Raw genomic sequence first — 25,348 nt, forward strand, 5'->3', positions numbered from 1 at the left:
ACACAGTAGTTGTGCTCATATGAACCAAACATTGACACATTCAGCCCAAAGCGGAAAGTTTAAAAAAATACAGAGCCGCCAAAGATACAGAGCATGTCTTTAAAGGTTTTTGAGAAGGTAATTACATAAATTCACTTTGATTAAAATCGCTTTATTGGTCAATTGCAAACAAGGTCCAACTAACTAAATAAACAGTCGATTTCAAACTAGGGATTTCATATGAACAAAACATCCAAAGCGGAAACACACACACACGCAACCCTCCGGTTGCTGGCTCATGCCTCTAACCCCTAGGCTATGTGCTGCCCCCACGTGATTTGATTAAGCTCAAAGCAAATTCAAGTTTCATTATAGATCCCTCTCCAAGGCTGTCTGATAATACAATTATTTTCTTAAAAGCAAACTAAACACACTCCAATTCTTACAGTACATAATCATTCAAAAATGATACACTTTTGGTGAGTGGTTTCCTATTTTAATGTTATCTCAATAAAAAAGAGAAGACCACATCCTTTACATTATTCCTTGCTACAATAACATCCCAAATCAGAATGAAAATATTGTATTTTACAGTACAAATATACAGTGTGTATGGATATTCAAAGACCAAGACATGCTCAAATCTGTAGATGCAATCAAGAATCGGCAGGCTGCAGTATTTACCTACTTAAAATGAATTTTATCTGTAACTGATTAAGGCCAAATTAATTCAATGAATGCATGCCATTTAGTCCACAGGAGGTTGCTGAGGGGAGAACGGCTCATAATAAATGGCAGGAATAGAGAAAATGGAATCAAACACATGCAAACCATGTGTTTGATACCATTCCAACTGTTCCACTCCAGTCATTAGAACGAGCACGTTCTCCCCAATTAAGGTGCCACCAACCTCCTGTGATTTAGTCATTTAAGTGTAGATGAAGAACAATAATCAAATATTTATCTTGATGGAAGTCACACAATTGTAAAAAACATTATGAATTTCAAAAAATAAAATAGGAGGTATAGAGATGATTAAATATGGGAATGAGATAGATTTCACATTCTTTGGTCTTTAGAGGGCAGCACAGACAAGTTGCATATCATTGTTCCCATTTCTAACAGTCAACAAATGCTTGTTTATGTGGGCTTGATTCTTAAAACATTTGCACAAGTCTGACACACATTTTACTTGAAACTACTATCTGCCATAGGAAATGTGCAGTATGCTATACTGCTAGGCTGGTCAGTTAAACTTTGGAAATAAGTACTTTGTTTCTATTGGTCAGTGACTTTTTAATGTACATGGAAATAAGTACTTTGTTTCTATTGGTCAGTGACTTTTTAATATACATGGAAATTCTAACCTGTTTTGATTCCAAACTGATGGCAGTGGCAGCAAAACAGTTTAGGTGTGCATGACGGTATAGAAGAGACGTGCAAATGTTTATAGCTTATTCCACACAGTGCCCTAGATATACTAGGAGGTAAATTGCATTCACTTCAATCATGGAGCTGCATAATTGGCTATCGCTTTATTAATAGCGTATTACATTGTTATTACTGGATTGTTGCATTATTATTGATTCATGGCATTTAGAGCATTGTGAATACTCTTGCATAAAATATGGAGTGATAGATACAGGCATGCTAAATTCATAACATACCTACTGCTAACCTGTGTATATTTGCATAGTTGCACATATATATATTTTTTTATCCAATAAATTTGTTAAAACAAAGTGTGTTTTAGAGGCTACTAGATAGTAGAAGCTTAAACCGTCACCCAAAACTATTAAACAGAGCTATGTAATAGTTGGTCAGAGAAGGTAAAGTATGCCCTAACTGGCCACTAAATAAAAACACCATAGAAGAGTGCTTGTGCATTATAGTAATAAAAAAAAAGTGGAAGATCCTCACTTGCACAGGGTCGTCGTGTCCATATTCAAAAAGCGAATGTTCATTCTCGTCTCGATCTCGATATCTTTCAGTATCTGAGAAGAAAATGTTGTTTTACTACCAGTATAGTACTTAGTTACTAAACTCTGACGATACCTTCAACTATTGTGTACTTTAATAACAACAATTGTGCTGCTATTGTTTGAGGGGCAATCTGCAGTTTTGTCAAACAGCAGAGAGATAGGGCTGGAGAAATGTAACCACTTTAGATTTTCAAAGACAGAGCTACAGATGCAAGGACTGACCATCCACCAGAAATTAAAATGATAGTTTTAACCATATTTTGATGCTATACAGTATTTATTTGCAATATCATCGTTTACAAACAACGGAGTAAAACAAGCTTTTATTTTGGGTTCTAATGGGATGTGACAGTTGAACTAAGGTCATGAGGCATTTAAAAGTTAGAATTAAGCAATGAGGCCCGGGGGGTGTGGTATATGACCAATATACCACGGCTAAGGGCTGTTATAACGCGGAGTGACTGGATACAGCCCTTAGCAGTGGTATATTATTGCTATTATAAACTGGTTACCAACTTAATTAGAGCAGTTTTGTCATACCCATGGTACATGGTCTGATATACCACAGTTGTCAGCCAATCAGCATTCAGGGCTCCAACCACCCAGTTTATAATCTTCATTAATCAATGGGCATATATCGTTAATTTAAAAGTAAAAAAATGGATGTAAGGAGTGCAGATCACGCCTTTAAAGAACAGTGATGATTTAAATGGGCTCTCCAGCGAAGCTCACTTAAATAATCTATACTTTATTTAATAATAAAAACCATTTAAAAAGAAAACTATAGCCATGACTCTTACCAACAACAAAAAAACGATTTTATTTGACAAAATAATGTTTTATAACAAACCTTCAGAAAATGTTCAAAAGTGATCCCCTCGTAAAACTCATCTGGTTCCTGAGAATGAGATGATTGAATATGGTATTGAAAAAAACATTTAGAATAGTCAGATATCATATTGCAGCTCATTCCAGATCTAAAACTCAGAGTGAGGAAAATTTTTTTTTTAAAAAGCAGCCGTACCATGTGACCCATGGAAATACTGGCTACCTCCAGCATGGCAGCATCTGCTATTCCTTTAGCCGTTTCCTTTCCCAGGGCTCCGCTCCGAGACAGCAGCTCCTCCACTACCTACAGTACACTCAGAGGAAAGGCAGTCATGGTTACAATACATAGTGATAGGCAGATAAAGTATTAGAAAGATAGGGCTGGGCAATGGCTTACATGTCGATACTCCTCCAGAGTGATTGTTCCATCGTTGTCTGTGTCGTGCATGTTAAACAGGACTGGGAAAGAAAATAAAGACAATCTTACACGAACTCTTTACAAATATTTGCTTACCAAAGGCTTACCTGGATGTGTCATGAGGCATCACTGTAATGCATTTGCTGATTAATGCTGTATATGGGATACAGATCTGTTGTATGCGTACCTGCTATCCCAGCAGAACGTTCAGAGATAATTGATTCCTATATGTATTCCAGTCACAGTGTGAGCCATAGTACACATCAAACCGTGTACAGTGTTCTGAATGTCATTGTAGAAAGTACACAAGCTAATAAGGAACTGAATCCACATGTGCTGTCTGCTGTAGTTATTGCTTGTGATTCATGTATGTATTTACGCACCTGTTGTGTGTACCGAAAGAGACACCCAAAGAATTATTATATCCATTTATATATTATTATATCTATTTCAGCACAGTGTTACATTTGGTAGTGAAACTATACTATAATGCAAAACATCCATCTTAACACCAATCCATACTGTAACATTTTAATAAAAGGTACTCACAGCGGAGTTTCTCCCTCCTGACCTTCTCTCTCTGTTCCTCTGTCATGTTCAGTGCTGGAGGTCTGAAGTGGGACATCACCACAAGGAACTCCTCAAAGCTGATCTCTTCAACTGTCCCGTCACCATTCTGATGGAAGTTTCTATAGAGGTATAAGAGCAAGGAACATAAATATCTCCATCTTGTGGATAGATGAGATCACTGCATGACATCCTAGGCACGTCATGGATACTGAACGCAATATGGTAGTAGCTCAACTTTGCCTATTGCTAGCTAAGGTTGTATTATTGTCATATGGATTATAAACTCAGCAAAAAATAAATAAAAAAAGTCCCTCTTTCAGGACCCTGTCTTTCAAAGATAATTCGTAAAAATCCAAATAACTTCACAGATCTTCATTGTAAAGGGTTTAAACACGGTTTCCCATGCTTGTCCAATGAACCATAAACAATTAAATGAACATGCACCTGTGGAGCGGTCGTTAAGGACACGGTTATGAAAACCTAGGACACTAAAGAGGCCTTTCTACTGACTCTGAAAAACACCAAAAGAAAGATGCCCAGGGTCCCTGCTCATCTGCGTGAACGTGCCTTAGGCATGCTGCAAGGAGGCATGAGGACTGCAGATGTGGCCAGGGCAATAAATTGCAATGTCCGTACTGTGAGACGCCTAAGACAGCGCTACAGGGAGACAGGACGGACAGCTGATGGCAGACCACGTGTAACAACACCTGCACAGGATCGGTACATCCGAACATCACACCTGCGGGACAGGTACAGAATGGCAACAACAACTGCCCGAGTTTCACCCGTAACGCACAATCCCTCCATCAGTGCTCAGACTGTACGCAATAGGCTGAGAGAGGCTGGACTGAGGGCTTGTAGGCCTGTTGTAAGGCAGGTCCTCACCGGCAACAATGACGCCTATGGGCACAAACCCACCGTCGCTGGACCAGACAGGACTGGCAAAAAGTGCTCTTCCCTGACGAGTCGCGGTTTTGTCTCACCAGGAGTGACGGTCGGATTTGCGTTTATCATCGAAGGAATGAGCGTTAAACTGAGGCCTGTACTCTGAAGCGGGATCGAATTGGACGTGGAGAGTCGGCCATGGTCTGGGGCTGTGTGTAACAGCATCATCGAACTCAGCTTGTTGTCATTGCATGCAATCTCAACGCTGTGCGTTAAAGGGAAGACAACCTCCTCCCTCATGCGGTACCCTTCCTGCAGGCTCATCCTGACATGACCCTCCAGCATGACAATGCCACCAGCCATACTGCTCGTTCTGTGTGTGATTTCCTGCAAAGACAGGAATGTCAGTGTTCTGCCATGGCCAGCGAAGAGCCCAGATCTCAATCCCATTGAGCACGTCTGGAACCTGTTGGATCGGAGGGTGAGGGCTAGGGCCATTCCCCCCCAGAAATGTCTGGGAACTTGCAGGTGCCTTGGTGGAAGAGTGTGGTAACATCTCACAGCAAGAATTGGCAAATCTGGTGCAGTCCATGAGGAAGAGATGCACTGCAGAACTTAAGCAGGTGGTGGTCCCACCAGATACTAAATGTTACTTTTGATTTTGACCCCCCCTTTGTTCAGGGACACATTATTCCATTTCTGTTAGTCACATGTCTGTGGAACTTGTTCGGTTTATGTCTCAGTTGTTGAATCTTGTGAGAGGACGTTTCTGTTTTTGCTGAGTTCATATATGAAGAGTTTATTTCCAAAACACCAGAAATGATTGCTTATCGGTACATTCATGTGTGTGTAAACTGTTCTCAGATTTTAATTCATTGGATTTAGGTGTGTATTAAAATATGTTTTTATTTTGGCAAAATGCTATACATTGCATTCGGAAAAAGTATTCAGACCACTTCCCTTTTTCCACATTTTGTTACAGCCTTATTCTAAATTGATTAAATAAATTTTTTCCCCTACCCACAACACCCCATAATGTCAAAAGCAAAAAAAGGTTTAGACATTTTTGCAAATGTATTAAAAATACCTTACTTACATAAGTATTCAGACCCTTTGCTATGAGACTCGAAATTCACCTTAGGTGCATCCTGTTTCCATTGATCAACCTTGAAATGTTTCTACAATTTAGAGTCCACCTGTGGTAAATTCAATTGATTGGACATGGTTCGGCAAGGCACACACCTGTCTATATAAGGTCCCACAGTTGACAGTGCATGTCAGAGCAAAAACCAAGCCATGAGGTCAAAGGAATTGTCCATAGAGCTCCGAGACAGGATTGTGTTGAGGCACAGGTCTGGGGAATGGTACCAAACAATGTCTGCAGCATTGAAGGTCCCCAAGAACACAGTAGCCCCCATCATTCTTAAATGTAAGAAGTTTGGAACCACCAAGACTCTTCCAAGAGCTGGCCGCCCGGTCAAACTGTGCAATCGGGGGAGAAGGGCCTTGGTCAGGGAGGTGACCAAGAACCCAATGCTCACTCCGATAGAGCTCCAGTTCCTCTGTGGAGATGGGAGAACCTTCCAGAAGGACAACCAGCCCTGCAGCACTCCACCAATCAGGCCTTTATGGTAGAGTGGCAAAACGGAAGCCACTCCTCAGTAAAAGGCACAAGACAGCCTGCTTAGAGAGTTTGCCAAAGGCACATAAAGGACTCTCAGACCATAAGAAACAAGATTCTCTGGTCTGATGAAACCAAGATTGAACTCCTTAGCCTGAATGCCAAGTGTCATTTCTGGAGGAAACCTGGCACCATCCCTACGGTGAAGCATGGTGGTGGCAGCATCGAATCAAATAAAATTGTATTTGTCACATGTGCCGAATACAACAGGTATTGTTGTAACGGATCCATCAAATCCATTAGAAACAATAAAAACATCAGAATAAAAGTGAATGCCAATGTAATGTTTGTAGAGCTTCCAGACAGTTACTGAGCAATCACCTTACAGTGAAATGCTTACTTACAAGCCCTTAACCAACAATGCAGTTAAGAAAAATAAGTGTTAAGTAAAAAAAAAAAATGGATAAATAGAAAATAAAAGTAACATAATTAAACAGCAGCAGTAAAATAACAATAGTGAGGCTATATACAGGGGGTACCGGTACAGAGTCAATGTGCGCGGGCACTGGTTAGTCAAGGTAATTCCGGTAATATGTACATGTAGGTAGAGATAAAGTGACTATGCATAGATAATGAACAGAGTAGCAGCAGCGTAAAAGAGGGGTCTGGGTAGCCCTTTGTTGTGGGGATGTTTTTCAGCGGCAGGAGACTGGGAGACAGTCAGGATATAATGATATATAGGTGCCGATGGGGATGGCTGCCGTTTTAAGGGCTCCTAACCAACTGCGCTATTGTGTTTTTTCGCATTGTTTGTAACTTATTTGTACATAAAGTTGCTGCTACTGTCTCTTACAACTGAAAAGAGCTTCCGGACATCAGAACAGCGATTACTCACCTCAAATTGGACGAAAAAAAATGTATTTAATGAGTCTGACACGAAGGATATAGTACTTTCCGGAGACCAGGCCCAAATCCCTGTCATTCGCGTGAAGAAAAGGTAGAGATACAGAGGGAGGAGGTGGGGGTGCCTTGTGAGGATTCGGAGGAGAGTGAGTAAATTGGCACTACCATCGATTCAAATCAAAAAGTTTCTGTCAAGTGCGCCAAATACAACAGACCTTACAGTGAAATGCTTACTTACCGGCTCTAACTAATAGTGCAAAAAAAGGTATTAGGTGAACAATAGGTAAGTAAAGAAATAAAAACAGTAAAAAGACAGTGAAAAATAACAGTAGCGAGGCTATAAAAGTAGCGAGGCTACATACAGACACCGGTTAGTCGGGCTGATTGAGGTAGTATGTACATGTAAATATGGTTAAAGTGACTATGCATTGTCGTGTCTTTGGGGATACCATTAAACTGAAGATATGTTTATCAATTAGCTCCCTGTAATTATTATCACGCGATTAAACTGATTAATCGTTTAATTGTAATTAACTAGGAGGTCGGGGCACCAAGGAGAATATTCAGATTACAAAGCTATAATTTTCCTAATATAACTTTCCTATACTATAATATTATATTCTATTATAGTATAGGCCGATTATCTCCTAGTTTAAATGGTGTATTTACCTCTTGTCCAGTCTCATTCCAAACGTCGTAAATTGTTGTATCTGCACGAACCCAGTCTTTACTAAAATCATCCATACATCAATTGTCTTAAAATCATTTATTTACTACACTAAGTAATTAACAGAAAAATATACAAACAGTAATTATCGTCAACAAAGGATTGGTATCGGAATGTGCCCTTGTGGGCTAAACAGGCTGGTCGGCCTGTTGAACAATGGGTCATAAATGGTCAGCTGAGAAGTTTACACAGAGTTCATTAACAATTGACAATTGAAGGCTCACTCATTCGGGAACAATTGCAATCAATATATATATTTACGCTCAGTGTGTCGTTCTGATTCTTGTTGGAGAGTAGTTCTGTTGGGGAGTTTTGTCCGCGTTCTCTCTCTCTCTCGGTTATAATGGATCTTTCAGAGCGACATTCATTAATGTCGTCATAGAATGGTGGTTTCGTTGGTCTTCGCGTTCGATGATATAATTTACTTAGCTGCAGACTAATAATTAATATCAAAGACTTGTTCTTATTCTGTCGGTATCAATAGTCTAAAAAAGTTAACCACGTGGTATGGTTCACTTTCAGTAGAGGAATTGGAAGGTAGAACCTATGTGCCAACGGAGTGTAGGCCTGGTCTTGGTATTATGTAAATCAGGGAGTGTTTTATAGTGCCCATCGAACAGGCTGGTCAAATGACGCCTGGTCCTGTATGTGTCCCTGGGGCGTGCCTATGACTGAGTTAGAATTGTATTTCTGTAACCAAATCTATCACATTACATCAGTACATAGCATCTCAATGTCTTACAAAAGCTTTATCCTTATTAATACATTCCATACACCCATATGAGGCAAGTCTTAAACTGAGTCTATTATATAAACAGTTTTATGGTAATATGGCTATATTGTCTCTTCTGAGTATCACAAAATTGTACCAAGCGGATGAGTTCGTAGCTGGATTCTTCACCAATCTTCCATACCTTCTCCAGCACACACGTCGCTCGGTTCTCCAATTCTATGAGTTGGAAGAATTTCCTTTGTCTCTCTATGAAACATGGGGTAGGAGATTCTCCTCAGAGGGTTTTTTACAACCCTGGGTTGGGGGGAAGGTAGGTTGGGTGATGGTACAAAGGGGAGGGGGTCAACTGTCCTTCCTGTACCCAAAGAGGCCAACGTCATGACAGCATATATGATGAACAGAGTAGCAGTAGCGTAAAAGAGGGGTTGGCGGGTGGTGGGACACAATGCAGATAGCCTGGTTAGCCAATGTGCGGGAGCACTGGTTGGTCGGGCTAATTGAGGTAGTATGTACATGAATGTATAGTTAAAGTGACTATGCATACATGATAAACAGAGAGTAGCAGCAGTGTGTAAAAGAGGGGTTTGTGGGGGGGGGGGGGACACAATGCAAATAGTCTGGATAGCCATTTGATTACCTGTTCAGGAGTCTAATTGGCCAATGATCATTCACGAGCAATCACTGGAAAACAAACTTGATGAACTACGGTCGAGACTATCCTACCAACGGGACATTAAAAACTGTAATATCTTATGTTCCAGCTGAATCTGGTAATGAATGGTGTGGCTGTTGAACAAGTTGAGGAGACTAAATTACTTGGCGTTACCTTAGATTGTAAACTGTCATGGTCAAAACATATAGATTCAATGGTTGCAAAGATGGGGTGAGGTCTAGCCGTAATAAAGAGATGCTCTGCTTTTTTGACACCACATTCCAAAAAGCAAGTTCTGCAGGCTCTAGTTTTGTCTAATCTTGACTATTGTCCAGTTGTTTGGTCCTGTGCTGCAAGGAAATACCTAGTTAAGCTGCAGCTGGCCCAGAACAGAGCGGCACGTTTTGCTCTTAATTGTAATCAGAGGGCTGACATAAATACTATGCATGCCAGTCTCTCTTGGCTAAGAGTTGAGGAGAGACTGACTGCATCACTTCTTTTTGTAAGAAACATTGTGTTGAAAATCCCAAATTGTTCACATAGTCAACTTAAACAGCTCTGACACACACACTTATCCCACCTGACATGCCACCAGGGGTCTTTTCATAGTCCCCAAATCCAGAACAAATTCAAGAAAACATACAGTATTATATAGAGCTCTTATTGCATGGAACTTCCTGCCATCTCATATTGCTCAAATAAACAGCAAACCTGGTTTTAAAAAACAGATAAAGCAACACCTCGTGGCACAACGCCTCTCTCCTATTTGACCTAGACAGTTTGTGTATATGCATTGATATGTAGGCTATGTGTGCCTTTTTAAAAATGTATGTAGTTCTGTCCTTGAGCTGTTCTTGTCTAATGATCTGTATTATGTCATTCTGTATTATGTTTCATGTTTTGTGTGGACCCCTGGAAGAGTAGCTGCTGCTTTTGCAACAGCTAATGGGGATCCTAATAAAATACCAATAAAATATCACCGACACAAATAATATTGAGCTGGCTGGGTTTTCCGTGCATCGGCAGGACAGAGCAGCAATGTCTGGAAGGACGAGAGGTGGGAGTGTATGTCCATTTGTCAATACCTGCTGGTGCGCAATGTCTAACACTAAAGAAGTCTTGAGGTATTGCTCGCCTGAGGTAGAGTACCTCATGATAGTGTGGTCTACAGTTTATCTACCAAGAGAGTTATTATCTATATTATTCGTAGCCGTCTATTTACCACCCCAAACCGATGCTGGCACTAAGACCACACTCAACGATCTATGACAGTGACTGTACATACATATTCCAACCAGAAGTTATGGATTACAGGCAACATCCGCACCGAGCTAAAGGCTAGAGCTGCTACTTTCAAGGAGCGGGAGACTAATCCGGACGCTTATTAGAAATCCCACTATGCCCTCAGACGAACCATCAAACAGGAAAAGCATCAATACAGGACTAAGATTGAATCCTGCTACACTGGCTCTGAAGCTCGTCGGATGTGGCAGGGCTTGCAAACTATTACGGACATCAAAGGGATACCCAGCCGCGAGATGCCCAGTAACACAAGCCTACCGGATGAGCTAAATGCCTTTTATGCTCGCTTCGAGGCAAGCAACACTGAAGCGTGCACGAGAGCACCAGCTGTTCCGGACGACTATGTGATCACACTCTCCATAGCCGATGTGTGCAAGACCTTTAAAAAGGTCAACATTCCCAAGGCCGTGGGGCCAGATAGATTACCAGGGCGTGTACTCAGAGCAGAAGCGGACCAACTGTCAAGTGTCTTCACTGACATTTTCAACCTCTCCCTGACTGAGTCTGTAATACTTACATGTTTCAGGCAGACCATCATAGTCCCTGTGCCCAAGTATGCGAAGGGAACCTGCCTAAATTGCTACAGCCCATAGCACTCACGTCGGTAGCCATGAAGTGCTTTGAAAGGCTGGTCATGGCTCACATCAACACCATCATCCCGGAAAACCTAGACCCACTCCAATTCGCATACCACCTAAAACAGATCCACAGATGACGCAATCTCAATCGCACTCCACACTGTCCTTTCACACCTGGACAAAAGGAACACCTACAGTATATGAGAATGCTATTCATTGACTACAACTCAGCGTTCAACACCATAGTGCCCTCAAAGCTCATCACTAAGCTAAGGACCTTGGGACTAAACACCTCCCTCTGCAACTGGATCCTGAACTTCCTGACGTGCCTCCCCCACCTGGTAAGGGTAGGCAACAACATCTGCCACGCTGATCTTCAACACCGGGGCCCCTCAGAGATGAATGCCTAGTTCCCTGGTGTACTCTCCGTTCACCCACGACTGCGTGGCCAAACACGACTCCGTGGCCAAACACGACTCCAACACCATCATTACATTTGCTGACAACACAACAATGGTAGGCCTGATCAACGACAGTGATGAGACAGCCTATAGGGAGGAGGTCAGAGACCTGGCAGTGTGGTGTCAGGACAACAACCTCTCCCTTAATGTGAGCAAGACAAAGGAGCTGATCGTGGACTACAGGAAAAGAAGAGCCGAACAGGCCCCCATTAACATTGCTGGGCTGTATTGGAGAGGTAGAGAGTTTCAAGTTCACCAACAAACTATCATGGTCCAAACACCCCAAGACAATCGTGAAGAGGGCATGACAACACATATTCCCCCTCAGGAGACTGAAAGGATTTAGCATGGATCCTCAGATCCTCAAAAAGTTCCACAGCTGCACCAGAGAGCATCCTGACCGGTTGTGTCACCGCCTGTTATGGCAACTGCTCGGCATCCAACCATAAGGCGCTACAGACGGTAGTGCGTACAGCCCTATACATCACTGGGGCCAAGCTTCCTGACATCCAGGACCTATATACTAGGCGGTGTCAGAGGAAGGTCCACAAAAAAAATTGTCAAAGACTCCAGTAATCAAAGTCTTAGACTGTTCTCTCTGCTACTGCACGGTAAGCGGTACCGGAGCGCCAAGTCTTATTCCAAAAGACTCCTTAATTAACAGCTTCTACCCCCAAGCTATAAGACTTCAACCCCCCCTCCCTTTGTTTTTACACTGCTGCTACTCGCTGTTTATTATCTATGCATAGTCACTTTACCCCTACCTACATGTACAAATTACCTCAATTAACCTGTACCCCTGTACATGGTACCGGTAACCCCTGTATATAGCCTCATTATTGTTATGTGATTTTATTGTGAAGACTTTATAAAAAATGTATTTTACTTTATGTAGCAAATATTTTCTTAAGTCAATTTCTTGAACTGCATTGCTGGTTAAGGGCTTGTAAGTAAGCATTTCACAGTAAGGTCTACACCTGTTGTATTCGTCGCATGTGACAAATACAATTTCATTTGATTGAGGGAAAGATTAACAGAGCAAAGCACAGAGAGATCCTTGATTAAAACCTGCTCCAGAGCGGTCTGGACCTCAGACTGTGGAGAAGGTTCACCTTCCAACATGACAATGACCCTAAGGCAGATACTATTGTGTATATATAGTGTATGTGGACACCCCTTCAAATTAGCTGTATCAAATCGAGCACACAGCCATGCAATCTCCATAGATAAAACATTGGCAGTAGAATAGCCTTAACTTTTTAAGGTATAGGGGGCAGTATTTTCGATTTCGGATGAAAAGCGTGCCCAGAGTAAACTGCCTAATACTCGGGCCCAGAGTCAAATATTTGCATATTATTAGTATATTTGGATAGAAAACACTCTGACGTTTCTAAAACTGTTTGAATGATGTCTGTGAGTATAACAGAACTCATATGGCAGACAAAAACCTGAGAAAAATCCAACCAGGAAGTGGGAAATCTGATGCTTGTAGTCTTTTCAAGTCATTGCCTATCTAACGCACAGTGACTTAGGGTTCATTTTGCACTTCCTACGGCTTCCACTAGATGTCAACAGTCTTTAGAAACTTGTTTCAGCTTTTGCAGTGAACAGAGAGCGAACAAGAAGGCCGGGAAGTTGGTGACTCAGAAAATGACATGAGTTCATTGGCGCCCGTTCACGTGATGAGGTAGCTGTGTTTCATAACGTTTTTCAAGACATTGGAATCGTCCGGTTGGAATATTATTGAAGTTTTATGTTTAGAAAGGCCCTAACGATTGATGCTATACAACGTTTGACATGTTTCTACAAACGTAAATATAACTTTTTTAGACTTTGTCGTGAAATTTTCGGCGCGCTTCCTACATTTGGAGTAGCTTACTGAACGCGCAAACAACAAGGAGGTATTTGGACATAAATTATGGACTTTATCGAACAAAACAACATTTATTGTGGACCTGGGATTCCTGGAAGTGGCTTCTGATGAAGATCAAAGGTAAGTGAATATTTATAATGCTATTTATGATTTTAGATGACTCCAAAATGGCGGGTATCTGTATTGCCTGATGTATTTTTCTGAGCGCCGTACTCAGATTATTGCAAAGTGTGCTTTCCCCGTGAAGCTTTTTTGAAATCTGTCACAGCGGTTGCATTAAGGAGATGTTTATCTATAATTCTTTGAATAACAGTTTAATATTTTATCAACGTTTATGATGAGTATTTTTGTAAATTGTTGTGCTCATTCACCGGCAGTTTTGGAGGCAAAATATTTTCTGAACATCACGCGCCAATCTAAAAATGTGGTTTTTGGATATAAATATGAACTTTATTGAACAAAACATACATGTATTGTGTAACATTGAGTGGTAGGAGTGTCATCTGATGAAGATCGTCAAAGGTTAGTGCTTCATTTTAGCTGCATTTCTGGTTTTTGTGACCCCTCTCCTGCTTGGAAAACGGCTGTGTGGTTTTTCTTGTGTTGGCACTGTCCTAACATAATCTAACTTTATGCTTTCGCCGTAAAGCCTTTTTTAAATCGGACAATGTGGTTGGATTAAGGAGAGGTGTATCTTTAAAATGGTGTAAAATAGTGTTTGAGAAATTTGAAAAATGACATTTTGTTGATTTGAATTTGCCGCCCTGATATTTCACTGGCTGTGTCGCTAGCATCCCACGTAGCCCACAGAAGTTAATGAAGAGCTCAGTAAATTTCAAACGTGGCACCGTCATTGGATGCCACCTTTCCAATAAGTTAGTTTGTCAACTGTCTGCCCTGCTTGAGCTGCCCCGGTCAACTGTAAGGGTTGTTATTGTGAAGTGGAAACGTGGAAACGGCTCGGCCACAAAGTGGTAGGCCACACAAGCTCACAGAAAGGGACCGCCGAGTGTTGAAGTGCCATGTCTAAAATCACCATGCACAATAACAAGCGTCGGCTGGAGTAGTGTAAAGCTTGTCACCATTGGACTCTGGAGCAGTGGAAACATATTCTCTGGAGTGATGAATCATGCTTCACCATCTGGCAGTCCGACGGCCGAATCTGGGTTTTGCGGATGCCAGGAGAACGCTACCTGCCCGAATGCATAGTGCCAACTGTAAAGTTTGGGGGAGGAGGAATAAAGGTCTGGGGCTGTTTTTCATGGTTCGGGCTACACCCCTTAGTTCCAATGAAGGGAAATTTTAACACTACAGCATACAACGACATTCTAGACGATTCTGTACTTCCAACTTTGTGGAAGGCCCTTTCCTGTTTCAGCATGACAATGCCCCCAAGCACAAAGTGAGGTCTATACAGAAATTGTTTGTCGAGATCGGTGTGGAAGACCTTTCACTGGCCTGCACAAAGCCCTGACCTCTACCCCATCAAACACCTTTGGATGAATTGGAATGCCGACTGCAAGCCAGACCTAATCAACCTACATCAGTGCCTAACCTTACTAACACTCGTGGCCCGAATGGAAGGAAGTCCCCGCAGCAATTTTCCAACCCTTTCAAAGGCACTTACATTTTTTTGTCTTTCCCATTCACCCTCAATGGCACACATACACAATCCATTTCTCAATTATCTCAATGCTTAAAAATCCTTCTTTAACCTGTCTACATCCCTTAATCTACACCGATTGAAGTGGATTTAACAAGTGACATCAATAAGGGATCATAGCTTTCACCTGGTTACACCTGGTCAGTCTGTCATGGAAAGAGGAAGTTTTCTTAATATTTTGTATACTTTCTGTTTTGCTGAAAAAACATTATTTGTCTCTCTGAAATGAAACCATCAAGTGATTGAAAATAAATACATGCCTATCTGTCATTAAGGAACCCTATGCCATGATTAGATTGGTGTTTTTTTCACTCTTACATAAGTTCTTTAAAACAATAAAAGCTCATTTGTCAAGATTTCTGAAAATGGATATATATCATTTTGGAAAGAAACTTAATATTCAATCCTTTCCGGTCTACACAAGTGCTAGTTGGTACTGGCTAACGGCTAGGGGCTAAAGGCTAGGGGTTGTTTCTAGATGAGGTTGACATCTCTTTGAGGCACCACCAAACCTACTGTTTAATGAAAATCACACTATGTAGGTAGATGGGTTATAGCTAGGGGCATCTTGAGAGAAGTTCACTTTTTGGGTTATAGCTAGGGGCATCTTGAGAGAAGTTCACTTTTTGGGTTCTATTTTCGACTGGTGTTATTAAGCCAGCCCAATTGTCAAATGCACGCTCGTTAGCAATTTTGATTTGTTAAAGCCGGCGCTCTGCTATTTTCTAAACCTTGCGCCAGGATTGGTAATTGACGTGTCTTATATCAGCTTGCTTGCGTTGAGGTGGGAGGGTAAGAAATATCTGAGGTGTGCCCTTAAAAAACATGCGCCAAAGGGCGCAGTTGGTGATGGCATGGATCTTGCCAGCGGAGGCACACAGTAGACTAATCAATAGAATGGTGTATCCCCAATGTTATATTAAAATAGCACTTTTGGGAGCAGCAAAAACAGTCAACACCCTTTTCTTCTTTTACTTGTCCATTCGGACAACTTAAATCTATATTCTTCTTGTCCAACATTTTTATTTACCGGAGAAGCGTTAATGTCAAGCCCTGAATGTGTGTCTAAAAAACCAAAATGTGTCTTGAAACCACAACGTCTCATTATAGGCTATGGATATTATTTATATCCAGCTCCTGTCAAACTTTGGACTCATTATGCTCGATGCCCATTGAATGAAATATGCCTATTTAGAAACATCAAGTTGTTAAAGTCTAATTATTGTTTTTCATTTATATAAAAAGAAAAGGCATCTTCCACTGTCATCTGTTGGATCTGAATGTCAAATTGCAGGAAGTCCAATCGCTGTCCATGGTGTGGAATCAACTATTGATAAATGCCTGTTTCTTTGCCTTTACAATTCTACTTCGCCATATCAATGTCGAAGGTAGACTAATCTTATTATAACATTTACAAATCTTGTTACAAGTTGAAGCAACCACATAAAAAGCATTAAGAGCAGGTTTTCATTGGCCAGTGAGTGATCAAGCCCTCGTCACACCAACAACTTATATTAATTCAAAGAAAGCCTGCCTCTTTACGCTAATGCCAGGTGTTACGCCCATTATTCCCGCTGTCAAAATAGCTCAAATATTTCAGACACACCACCACTCAACTGCGCCGCGCAAGTGAGCTAAGATTTACCTTGCGTTTGGTTTGTTAAAACAGAGCCCTTAGTCTTGTACTTATTGAGGCACTTAATGGGAACACGATAATCTACCTTTTGTCAAAGAAGGCCTCTATAATTTGGGTGCGGATTGGATTGCATGCCAGGTCTGGAATTGTGTCGAGGTCAGCTCTCCTAAAGTTAAAAGACAAGGAGATAATTAAAAGGTGCGCACCAGGAAGCTGGTCACTTATAACATCTTGCTAAACAAAAGCCAAACCAAAACCGGTTAGGCCAGTTTATTATAAAGAAATGGGAAGAACCACTTCACCAGAAATGTATTATGCCAGGATACACTCATGCATGTCCCCATAGTAACAGCACAAGTTAAAAATAAAGTGTGTTAGAATGGGCCTTTACAGTGTGTATGAATGTCAAACATTATTAGGGAGTCCTACCTCAGCGTGTCTTCATTGTGGCTCAACTGCTTGAATCTTTTGTTCAGGATTCCAATTTGCTCGAAGGAAACTGAGGAACAAAAAAAGGACTGTCATGAGTCCAAGACAGAGGGACATCCTGCCAGCCTACCACATCAGGTTAGAGACATAGATGGATGAAGGAGAACTCAAATGTATCTTATTAGCAAAATGCCAGGCAACACATAAGTTAACACTGAATGAGCAGGAAACCATGACGGACTGCAGAGTAATGATGTTAACGGAACACAATTGTTTTTTAACTTTTGCCAACTACAATTTATGTTTGTGTCTTGTTGTTATGTCTAATTTATCATTCAGTTTGCCTGATTTGACATCCTCGGGACTAACACTGTATACACACACAGTATAAGCAGAGAGTAGGGCTGAATGTTTATTCAGCATCTATTTTTAGTTGATGCCAGTGGATTTGTATATTCAAATGTAAAAATGATTTCACATTGCATTCTCTCATTGTAGTTTATAGAAAGACAGTAATAAATGTGTATTAAACTGTGTATTACATGTAATGATGAGCTCAAAGTATTAAAATGCATTCAAACAAGGACTGATAACTAACAATCGCCACAATATTTGAATTATGAGAGAGTGGGTGAGTGAGTGTGAGTGTTTCAGTGTGTGAAAAAGAGGCTGCCGAGGGAAGAACAGCTCATAATAATAGCTGGAACAGAGTGAATGGAATGTTATCAACCATATCTTGGATGAGTTATTTACTATCCCATTGAATCCATTCTAGCCATTACTATGAGTCCGTCCTCCCCAATTATGGGGCGACCAGCCGCATGTGATATATTCCTAGGTATATTGTATGAGCATACCAGTATGTGAAGATCTAATATTGGATTACCAGTGGTATGAGGAAACTCACTGATGGTGGGGATTTCAGACAATAGAGATGGTGAAGAAAACCAGTCTGTTCATGGCCTCATTGCTTGCATGTTTTTCTGAAGCTATACACAAAGTATCTAATCTATTATTCATGGTGGTCAGTCAGGCCTACACTGTTATTTGTTTATTTGGATCCCCATTAGCTTTTGCAGAAGCAGCAGCTACTCTTTCTGGGGTTCACAAAAAACATGACATGCAACAAAACACTGATACACAAGGACAGTCACACAAATTTAAAATACAACGATATACACTGTCCCCTCACAGTGGGGGCAGTGACTGTCCCCACCGTTCCATGAGATATAATTCAATTATTTTTTACGGTAATTCTGCTGTTTGCTTGAGTTGGAAGGGAGTTCAATGCGATCATGGCTCTGTATAATACAATGCATTGTCATGAACTCGTTTTGGACTCGGGGACTGAAGAAACCCCTGATGGCATGTCTTGTGGGGTATGCATGTGTGTCTGAGCTGAATATTATTTGATTGTGCAGACAATCTGGAATCTTCATCGCAAGAATATTTCTCATAACTAGAAGAGATCTAGAAGAAATCTAACAATATAGCTTCAACTATCATCTTATTGTCCATTTCTTTTAACCAATTATCTGTCATCGGAGTCAGCGCAGTACAAGGTGAGTGCTCTACCCCAATTTTCGGGGTATCCAAAAGGAAATGCCGGCGTTAGAGGCAAGAGAGGGGAGTCCTGGCAAGATTAAGGCCAAGGGAGAACCATTCTATAAAATAGATTACCTCTGATTGCGGATTTGCTACCAATGGGACTCTCGTAACTGTAATACTCCCTGCTTTTCTGAAAAATTGCTTTCAGACAAGACACCCCCCAATGGCTATCCAACTCGATGGATTCTCCACATAGATGACACAATGTCAATTACACTCCACACTGCCCTCACCCACCTAGAAAAGAGGAATACCTATGTGAGAATAATGTTCATTGACTACAGCTCAGCTTTCAACACCATTTTCCCCTCCAAGCTCATCACCAAGCTTAGGACCCTGGGACTGAACATCTCTCTCTGCAACTGGATACTGGACTTCCTGATGGCCGACCCCAGGTGAAGAGGGTAGGCAACATCACCTCTGTCACGCTTACCCCACAGGGGTGTAAGCTTAGTCAACTTCTGTTCACCCACGATTGCTCCAACACCATCATCAAGTTTGCTGAAGACACGACAGTGGTAGGCCTGATCACTGGCAACGATGAGACCGGGCGGAGGTCAGTGACCTGGCAGTGTGGTGCCGGGACAACAACCGCTCCCTCAACATCAGTAAGACCAAGGAGCTGATCATGGACTACAGGAAATGGGGGGAGCATGCCCCCATCCACATCAACAGGGCTGAAGTGGAGCATGTCAAGAGCTTCAAGCTCTATGGTGTCCAAATCACTAAAGACACAAAATAGTTCACACACACACACGTGCGCACAGTCGTGAAGAAGGCGCGACAGTGCCGCTTCCCCCTCAACAGGTTGAAAAGTTTTGGCGTGGGCCATCAAATCCTCAAACAGTTCTACACTGCACCATTGAGAGCATCCTGACTGGCTGCATCACTGCTTGTTATGGCAACAGCACTGTCCTGGATCACATGGCAATGTGAGGGTGGTACAGACAGCCCAGTGCATGGCAGGGGCCGAGCACCCTGCCATCCAGGACCTCTTATCAGGTGGTGTGAAAGGAAGGCCTGAAAAATCGTTAAAGACACCACCCAAGCCATAGACTGTTCTCTCTGCTTCCGCACGGCAAGAGGTACCGGTGCATCAAGTCTGACACAAACAGGCTCCTGAACAGTTTATATCCCCAAGCCTTAAGACTGCTAAATAGCTACACAGACTACCTGTCCCTTGTATTTTATTTTTTCACTGTCTCTAGCACACTGACAGGATTGTACACACTCACTGACACTCCAACACACACACATTTATACTGACTCTACACACCCGCACACTGTTATTTTTTTCATACAACCCTATACATACAACCCTATACTACCTTAAATCACTCCAGTAGGGTGCTTTACTATTTTTAGCCACTAGAATTACTTTAGCATCCTTCCACAGCTCTGGACACACACACACACCTTTAGGCTTTGGTTAAATATATAGCAAATAGAGGTGGCAATACATTCTGCTACCATACCCAATAGTTTCCTATCAATGCTGTCTATACCTGGTGGCTTGTCGTTATTGATGGATAACAATAGTTTCCTATCAATGCTGTCTATACCTGGTGGCTTGTCATTATTGATGGATAACAATAGTTTTTCCATCTGTCCCACACTAACTTGACTAAATCAAAACAGCAATCCTTCGCTTCCATTATTAGATATTTTATACAAAAATATGATGGATCACTGTTCAATGTTTTCATTTCACTTCTGAGTTTTTCCACTATAATAGCAAAATAGTAATTGAAGCGATTGGCATTATCGAAAGCTTTTGTTATAAATTAACTATCAACTTAAATGAACGATGGAGATAAATTGTGTTTTCTGCCCATTCTATGATTTAAGGTACTCCAAAGCCTTTTTCCATTGTGTTTTATGTCATTTATCTTTGTTTGGAAATATAATTGATTCTTCTTTTTGTTAAGTCACAAAATGTCTCAGTTTACAGTATATCAACCAATCAGATGAGCAGCCTGACTTGTTTGCCACCTCTTTTGCATAATTTCTTTGAACCATAAAATTTTTCAATTCATCATCCATCCAGGGGGCTCTAACAGTTCTCACAGTTAAGAAATTAACAGGTGCATGCTTTTCAATAATTGGCATTAATAATTTAACAAATACTTCCAACGCTGCATCTGGATTCACCTCATACACATCAGACCAACATAAATTTTCAACAAAAGACTCCTGAGAAAACATTATAAATTACTTTAGGCCCAACCTTTGGCACTTCGGCTTTCCTTATTATTGCCACAATGTTATGGTCACTACAGCTATTTGACCAAGGAGAGTGATGGACTGCTGCATCAGATGACCTGGCCTCCACAATCACGAGACCTCAACCCAATTGAGATGGTTTGGGATGAGTTGGACTGAAGAGTGAAGGAAAAGGTTTGAATCCAGGCTGTATCACAACCGGCCATGATTGGGAGTCCCATAGGGCGTCGCACAATTGGCCCAGCGTCGTCCTGGTTTGGCCGGTGTAGGCCGTTATTGTAAATAAGAATTTGTTCTTAACTGACTTGCCTAGTTAAATAAAGGTTACATACATTTTTACAACAACAAAAAAGCAGCAAACAAGTGCTCAGCATATGTGGGAACTCCTTCTAGACTGTTGGAAAAACATTCCTCATGAAGCTGGTTGAGAGAATGCCAAGAGTGTGCAAAGCTATCATCAAGGCAATGGGTAGCTACTTTGAAGAACCTCAAATATAAAATATATTTTGATTTGTTTAACACTTTTTTAGTTACTACATGATTTGATGTGTTATTTCATAGTGTTGATGTCTTCACTATTATTCTACAATGTAGAACATAGTACAAATAAAGAAAAACCCTGGAATGAGTAGATGTGTCCAATATTTTGACTGGTACTGTATAGTATATGTCAGTCAGTCAGGTGGCTAGCTGCCGGGATAGACGTTGAAGGGCTTTGGCCAGTATTACTTTGCAAGAGAGAAGGCTGAAGTAAGAAACTAACGTTAAACAGAGCCTACCTCAGCAGGAGCAGAAAATAGGCTACTGAGTTCTCATAATAGCTTTGCTTTACAGAGAGTAGCAGATAGTGAGACAGATAGCGATGTGGCACTCAGTGGTGAGGCTGAGTCAGGCTGCAATGCATGCAGGAGGAAGCAGAAGAGAAAAGAGAGGAAACAAGCAGAGAGCGAGGTTATAGCAGTGGTTCCCAAACTTGGGATGGTTCATGTTGAAAGATATGTTTCAATATGAACATCTCCACATGGTCCATCTTCCCTATAGGTCGACATTAAAATGCAAACAATACAGTTCTAAAAATGTAATTTGTTTTTTGTTATATTGGTGGTTGTTCGTCTTATCTCCATCGCCCACTGGAGTTTATAGTTCCCATTACCCACTTTTTTTTTTACCACTACATCACTGATATTAATACAGAATCGTAAGTAATATTCTAATAATTTATGTGAATGTGATAATACAATCATCTGTGTTCTCCATTGATGTCTGTTTGTTAGGAGCTTGATTAGTAATGCCTAGGAATACAAATGCGAACACTATGTCATTTGAGAAAAGAGAGCCTAGCAATGTATAGAATATATGATTTTATGCAAGTCATCATTACAACTGACTGAACAGTCCCTGATGCTATGTGTCGGTGGGAATCATTTCTCATATTTACCCCCTTCCAGGGGTAGGCCTATAACATTACAAATTGTAAAGCTAATAGGCTATTTATTTGTAGATCGACAGAGATTAATGAACCTAAAGCAGCCAAGGTGATAATGGCTTGAGCCATTTTTGCTTGTTTTTGCTGTTCTCAAAATAACATTTTTTTAAATGTTTTATTTTATTGTATAGAAATCCAGTAAATGAGCTTCAACTATCAAAAAATGTCCTCTGATCAAACCTTAAGAATTAGCAGAGAGCCCAATCTGGAAATGTTATATACTTGTAGAGTATATTGTTCTAAACAATGTCTTGAAATTAACAAAATCATAAAGGGTACTTTGATATATAACATTAATATTTTTAGTGTTGAATAAATTCATATGAAAATTTGACATACTCCATATTTTAGAGCACACTATAATAAGTATAAAGACACCAAGATGTTGTTACAGGAGACATGTATAGGTCTTAATCCACAAATGGTTTGTGATACAAATGTAAAAAGCATGTCAAACATCCAATGAAGTTTCTATGTGAAAATTGCCAGAACAATCGGAGATAGCAAAAATATTTTCAGCTACACTGGCGTGGAATCGCCCTTTTAAGATTTAATAGTTGTAGCAACCATTTCCTGGTTGCTAAAATGCTAATAGTTCACCTAATTTCAGTTTGTGACAAAACAAGCAAGTATAGTGTAGATAATCATTCTACCATCTAAATTTGCTGTGAAATATATTTTCCATAACCAAAAATATTGTATTTTCAGCTGTTTGAAGATAGTGTACAAAACCGAAAGTAAAAGATGCAAAAACTAAACTTAAGAACGGGAAGCATAGAAATAGCGCACATAGAACCGATCTACCACTTCTTAGACTTGCTTTCAATGAGAAAGAAATGTGAGTTATCTGTCAATGTAAATTTGGTCAGGTAGCCCAAAAAGTTACATATTGCAGCTTTAAAAAATATAGGCGATTAATCTGGTCTAATACGATTATCAAGTCTAATTTCTTTCATCTGACTTTAGTCACAAGGACATTCCATATTTGATCAAACAGTCTTCTCATTATTCTGCTTTTAATTTGGACATGGTAGCTTATCTCATTGCAGGGTATCAGGAAAGACACTGCAGTAGGCCTACTAGATGCCTGACAATCATCAGACTGTGATACCTCAGGTTCACAGTCTGAGATTAACGCCATACATTTGATTTGAAAATGTCCTCTCACAAGCCAGAATGCTGAATACAATTGAATTTCAATGTATTCTACCAGTAGTCTGTGCGGGTTGTCCTTTTGTGGGTAGGAATTTTAGCAGAAATATCCACAGGAAAGTAATAAAATATTATTAAACTGACTTTCACTGGTACCTCCATTGATATGTCCATCCCCTGGCACATACGCAAAACAATGTAAACAAACGTCTACAGGGGGCCTCTAGGCAAGTATGCATGCATTGCCTGCGCATGCTTCAGGTAATCTGAACGCACTACCAGGCTTTTAAAAGTTAGTTTAATTATACTTTCATGTGGATATTGTCTCAACTGTCGCACTATATAGGAACCAACCCGACAGACAATCAGCAGAGTAAGTTCAAATGGAATTTCATTCAACATTCATGACACAGTGGACATGAAACTAGCTTTCCGGTTGTGTCAAAACCTTTTGCGCGCTGATGATGTCCAAGAGGGATAGCATCGGCGCCAACTAGCAGAAAAGATACTCATAGTAGTGCTGTAGCCTACAGATATATATAACTCATGCTGTTCTGCTATGGGAATAGCCCCCATAACATTTACCCCCACACTTGATGACGTGTATTATGAATATACTCATTATTGAGAATGAGGTTACGTATTGTGGGGGCGTTTCATTTCACAATAATGACACATTTTAGCGCAGGATTACATAGTCCCATAAAAATGCTTATTCTCAACAATTGTAATCTTATACTACAGAAAACAAACGTAATACTCACAGCCCGTCTTCTCTGCCAATTCTCTGTATTCGGGTTCATCAGATAATGACTGTAATGCGCCCATAACTCGAGAAACGCGCCAGCCGACCAATCCAGACGCATGGAAATACTGATTGGTCTCGCTCAGGATAACGCTGGTAACTACTGAAATCGAAACGGCGTCAGTTCAGTGGAACAGATACGTTTTCATTAGCACAGCCCCAACACCAACTCATGTCATTGGTCGATACCGGCTGCGCTCATAATTAAGTAATACGCCAGTTTCTTCAAGGTCCTAATGCATTTCAAGGTGTCATTCTCTGCAGACAGAGCGCGCACTTCCGCAACTTGGCAGTCTCCTTTGATCTAGTTGTCTCACTACTTCTTCTTCGTCTGGTTTTCTGGCAGACTAGACAGGCGCTTTGTTGTGTATTGCTGCCTTTCAGTTTGGAAAGTGCATTGTATTGCACATTTTGTTAACAGAAAAGGGAAACGAAAAAAGAGAGGACATTGCATCCCCATCTCTCTCTCTCTCTCTCTCTCTCTATATATATATATATATATATATATATATATATATATATATATATATATATATATATATATAAATATCCACTATCTCCAACACACCCGTCCACCCCTGCCCAATACTTTGGCCCCAACAGATCCTACAGCAGGTCATCAGCCTGGGAGGCTGGAACCCCCCTGTAGTTTTTCTGCACTAAAATCTCTGATACCCAAACACATCTATGCTTCTTCTTCTACCAATTCAATCTTCTGGGATTTCCTTTCCATCTGTGCGGTAAAATGCATGACCATAGCAATAAATTCCAAGAAGCCAACCTTACTAAAGCACAAACTGTTCTGGTCACTCTGTACTGACCTACTTTCCCATT

General features: G+C 40.8%; 1 protein-coding gene across 1 annotated transcript; it reads right to left on the minus strand.

Annotated features, from left to right (window-relative positions):
• Positions 1-85: 85 nt before the first annotated feature.
• On the minus strand, positions 86-24,811 carry LOC106568200 (calcineurin B homologous protein 3). The gene is made up of 8 exons (XM_014138328.2): positions 24,474-24,811; positions 17,241-17,310; positions 16,897-16,977; positions 3,757-3,896; positions 3,187-3,248; positions 2,986-3,093; positions 2,812-2,859; positions 86-1,973 (listed from the first exon to the last, which is right to left on the minus strand). The coding sequence occupies exons 1-8, from the start codon at positions 24,535-24,537 to the stop codon at positions 1,896-1,898; spliced, it is 651 nt and encodes a 216-aa protein (XP_013993803.1). The 5' UTR covers positions 24,538-24,811; the 3' UTR covers positions 86-1,895.
• Between the last annotated feature and the right edge of the window lie 537 nt (positions 24,812-25,348).

This window comes from Salmo salar, chromosome ssa13, assembly GCF_905237065.1.
Source record: "Salmo salar chromosome ssa13, Ssal_v3.1, whole genome shotgun sequence".
Classification (NCBI taxonomy): Eukaryota; Metazoa; Chordata; class Actinopteri; order Salmoniformes; family Salmonidae; genus Salmo; species Salmo salar.